This window comes from Poecilia latipinna, unplaced genomic scaffold (genome assembly GCF_001443285.1).
Source record: "Poecilia latipinna isolate Pla-1442-1.1 unplaced genomic scaffold, P_latipinna-1.0 Scaffold6665, whole genome shotgun sequence".
NCBI classification, from domain to species: Eukaryota; Metazoa; Chordata; class Actinopteri; order Cyprinodontiformes; family Poeciliidae; genus Poecilia; species Poecilia latipinna.
The window spans coordinates 1-3,976 of NW_015119281.1; the positions used below are offsets into that span (position 1 = coordinate 1).

The window sequence follows — 3,976 nt, forward strand, 5'->3', positions numbered from 1 at the left end:
AACCTTTGAACCTTTCAACAATTCATTTAACAAATTAAAGTAAAAGATCCTTTCTGTCTCCTCCCAGGCCGACATGTTCTCTGGTGCCATTTTCATCCAGGAGGCTCTTGGACTGAACATCTACGTTGCTGTTATCGCTCTACTGGCGATTACTGCACTGTACACCGTCACAGGTGCATCCTCAGGAAGAAATTCACTTCCTTTTTGGAGATCAACATTTTTCTCATAAACCTTGCCTACAAAATGTCTTATCTATGTAAATGACACCCTGAGTGAGGGTAAAGTCTTCTCAAGGCTGAATGTACTGGGTAGATCAAAAACACATGTAAAGAGAAAACTCCTCCTTTCCTGGCTTGTATATCTGTGGTGTGTTTGTGGTTAATTGCCGATGGATTACGATAAGCCTCTAATAGTTGCTGCTCTGCAATAATCTGCACACACCTTCACATAACCTCTACAAGACAAGCGGGAAAAGAACACTGACATAAAAACAAGATAATCCTATACTCTGGTGCACATATTACTGTCTACACTTCTGAATAAAAAAATGTTACAGACTGCCAACGCCATGTTTTATTTCAGGTGGACTGGCTGCGGTGATATATACAGACACCTTACAGACCATCATCATGATTATTGGATCCTTCATTCTCATGGGTTTTGGTAATAAGCAATAATCCTTATTTATCATTTTATCTTGCACCATTGATTTGTTTCATTGTGACATCATTAAGAAATGGAAGAGTGAGCCTTGTCTAACCATATCTTCCTTTCTTCCCTCAGCTTTCAATGAAGTGGGGGGTTATGCAAATTTCGAGACACTCTACATGGCTGCAATTCCCACAAACACCTCTAACATCAGTGCAGAGTGCTATGAACCTCGGAAAGACACCTTCCACCTTTTCAGAGATCCAATAACAGGAGACCTGCCCTGGCCCGGCATGGTGTTTGGACTCACCATCCAGGCCACCTGGTACTGGTGCACTGATCAGGTCAGTAAAAATACTATCAGTACCTTTGACTGTGTGGATGCTTTAATTCCACTGACTCAGTATGGCGGACTTCTTCAGCGTACCAGAGCGTCAATCAGTAATCAAAGAGCGGCACAACAGTAAACTCACATACTCACTACTGACGTCACTGTACATCTCCTCCAACATAACTTTCATAAAATGAACTCAAACAACATATATTTAGAAAATATGTTCCGGCCCTTTTACAGCTGACCAGCAGAGCCCACACGAGCGCAAACCATTGGAATCATTACTTTAGTCTCCTGCTAACTCCGGCTACACATTCAGCTCAGCAGATCAGTTCTGCTGAAGCACCTTTTTCTGCCAGATGGTATTTATCAAAGGCTACTAGCTTTATAATCTATATATACTACTTATGACTCAGCTTGCCTGTGAACAGAAAGCACAGCAGTTACAGTAGCTGCTCCTAATATCTGCTGTAAGCTGTTTTCTCAGCAATGGCGGACTTCTTCAGCCTGCCAGAGCGTCAACCGCTGTTACATACGGCGCTGAGCGCCCTCTGATGGCGAAATTCATACATTGCTAGATATAATAAATTCTAACGCTAGTTTCTGGCTGTAAGTAATCTTCAGCATAAAAATAAAATGGGGGGCTACTATTTTCATACCTGGTTCTCTTTCATAGTGCCACACATTCACGGCCTTTTATCTCCCTGTTTTGGACAGAATCCCTGAGGCCGTCTAAGCTGATAGTGAAGAGCCATGTCATATTACAGCTCTTTGGAGTAAAAGGTTGATCTATGAGCTGAATTCCTGAGATTTTTTGAACCTATAGATGCCTAAACACAAATTCTTCAGTTCACTAATAAATAATGGCATCCTATTTTTACTTTAACACCGACAGTAAATGTAAAACAGACCAAATTTGACCCATTTTCAAATGAGAGAAAGTACTTGTGTGTGTCTCTGTTGGTTAGCTTTCATTGAAATAATTTTAGTCATAGTGAATGATGTTTATGTTTTGTTGCTATGTAATGTGCACGACAAGCTATGCTAAATGTGTCTAATGTATAGGTAAACGGACATACTGTATAATCTAACGACTGTCAATAGCCACATCTGCCATGTTGTTTTTTATTAACAAAAGATAAGAAATGTCCAGTGCATGTAATAGTCGTTATCCTAATATTACTATGAGTCATACTTTTACTTAGCTTTTGTTTTCTAACATTGCCATTTATTAATTTATGGCTCAGTTCAAATGATTCATCTCAAAAGCTCCATTTGCCTTAAATTGAAATCATCAATATGTTTGTGCTTCATCTGCTCACTCAAAGTTGCATGCACAGAAATAGTTATTCATTTACAGGCACATTCACCACAACCAATTACAATTTATTGAAATTACTTTAGAGTTTTTATGAGTGAGGAACTTTAAATAACGTAAAGCAGCAAAAGCTCTGCTAAAAAAATCCAAACATTTTTCTTGATACAGTAGAAGAATTAAGTATTTAACACTGCCTTTAAATGCTCCGTCTTTTTGTGCAGGTGATTGTCCAGCGTTGCCTCTCAGGCAAGAGTCTCTCTCATGTGAAAGCAGGTTGCATTTTGTGTGGTTACCTGAAGCTGCTGCCCATGTTTCTCATGGTTTTTCCTGGGATGATAAGCAGGATCCTGTATCCTGGTGCGTGTTTTTCTATTTCCAAGTTCTGTTGTCTTGAGGGAAAAATCTGGTGTAAAACAACAATAAAGTGTAAACAATTTCTTAAAACATTCAGATGTGGTGGCATGTGTGGTCCCGGAAGAATGTATGAAACACTGTGGAGCTAGTGTTGGATGCACCAACATTGCCTATCCCAAACTGGTTCTGGATCTTATGCCAAATGGTGAGTGGATCGACAACATTGTCTTAAAATTTCAATCAACACTTTTGTTTCTTTATGTTTTCCTTCACCTTTGTCTGTCTCTCTTCAGGTCTGAGGGGTTTGATGCTATCAGTGATGATGGCCTCACTAATGAGCTCCCTTACTTCAATATTTAACAGTGCTAGTACTCTCTTCACCATGGACATCTATACTAAGGTCCGTCCCTGTGCCAAAGAGAGGGAACTGATGATTGCTGGCAGGTAAAACTGTGTTGGCTTGATGTTAATATGATTACTGTTTTCATGCTTGGCTATAGCCTTTATTCTTTGTTTATTCTTCCTTTCAGGGTGTTTATTGTGGTCCTTATTGGAATAAGCATAGCCTGGATCCCTGTGGTGCAGTCAGCCCAGAGTGGTCAGCTCTTTGACTACATCCAGTCAATCACCAGCTATCTCACTCCACCTGTGGCCGCTGTCTTCATGCTCGGCATGTTCTGTAAACGAGTTAATGAAACTGTGAGTTTCCTTTTAGTGTACAGTTGCTCTTATATTTGCAACATAAATGTGTCTTTAGTAGCATACATAGCAAATACAGGGACCATCAGAGGCTCTCTGGTTTGGGGGCAGACAGACCTGAACAGAGGATATTACCACGGGATAGAAAAAGTTTAGTCATCTGCACAAAGAAGGCAGCCTCTTAAGACTTGGAGAAGAACTGAGGTTGTTAAAAGTTTCTTATTGGAAAGGCTTTGCACATCATGGACCTGTAAAGGTTGAAATGCCTGTTTAATGTTGAATAGATTAGAAGGATTAAAGCTGTGGTGTAACAGACCTGGGTAGTGGTTCTCATCTTTAAGGGAGAAAACCAATGAATCACTCTTTTTAGCCTTTTCATATAGAAGAATAAAAAATATGGTAGTTTTCTTTCCAAAGTGACCATCACGTTACAAACTATAGGTCCTATGGGCTTGTTATCTACAGTTTTAAGGCTGTGCATCCAGAAATGACTGTTATCTGATCAAACACAACCCATATATACTTTGTGGATTCTGTAATTCAGTGTTTTGCAACCACTGTGCCGCGGCACACTAGTGTACCGTGTGATCAATAGGTGTGCTGTGGAAATTATCCAATCTCAC

At 40.0% G+C, this 3,976-nt stretch overlaps 1 protein-coding gene across 1 annotated transcript in view; it reads left to right on the forward strand.

Annotated features, from left to right (window-relative positions):
* The first annotated feature begins 42 nt into the window (after nucleotides 1-42).
* Nucleotides 43-3,976, forward strand: part of LOC106944035 (sodium/glucose cotransporter 1-like) — a 7,403-nt gene continuing 3,469 nt past the window's right edge. The window contains exons 1-7 of the mRNA XM_015027306.1: nucleotides 43-173; nucleotides 583-663; nucleotides 784-992; nucleotides 2,522-2,657; nucleotides 2,752-2,859; nucleotides 2,948-3,098; nucleotides 3,185-3,353. Coding sequence (XP_014882792.1) covers nucleotides 74-173; nucleotides 583-663; nucleotides 784-992; nucleotides 2,522-2,657; nucleotides 2,752-2,859; nucleotides 2,948-3,098; nucleotides 3,185-3,353 — 954 coding nt within the window. The 5' untranslated portion in view covers nucleotides 43-73. The remainder of the gene's footprint in view (nucleotides 174-582; nucleotides 664-783; nucleotides 993-2,521; nucleotides 2,658-2,751; nucleotides 2,860-2,947; nucleotides 3,099-3,184; nucleotides 3,354-3,976) is intronic.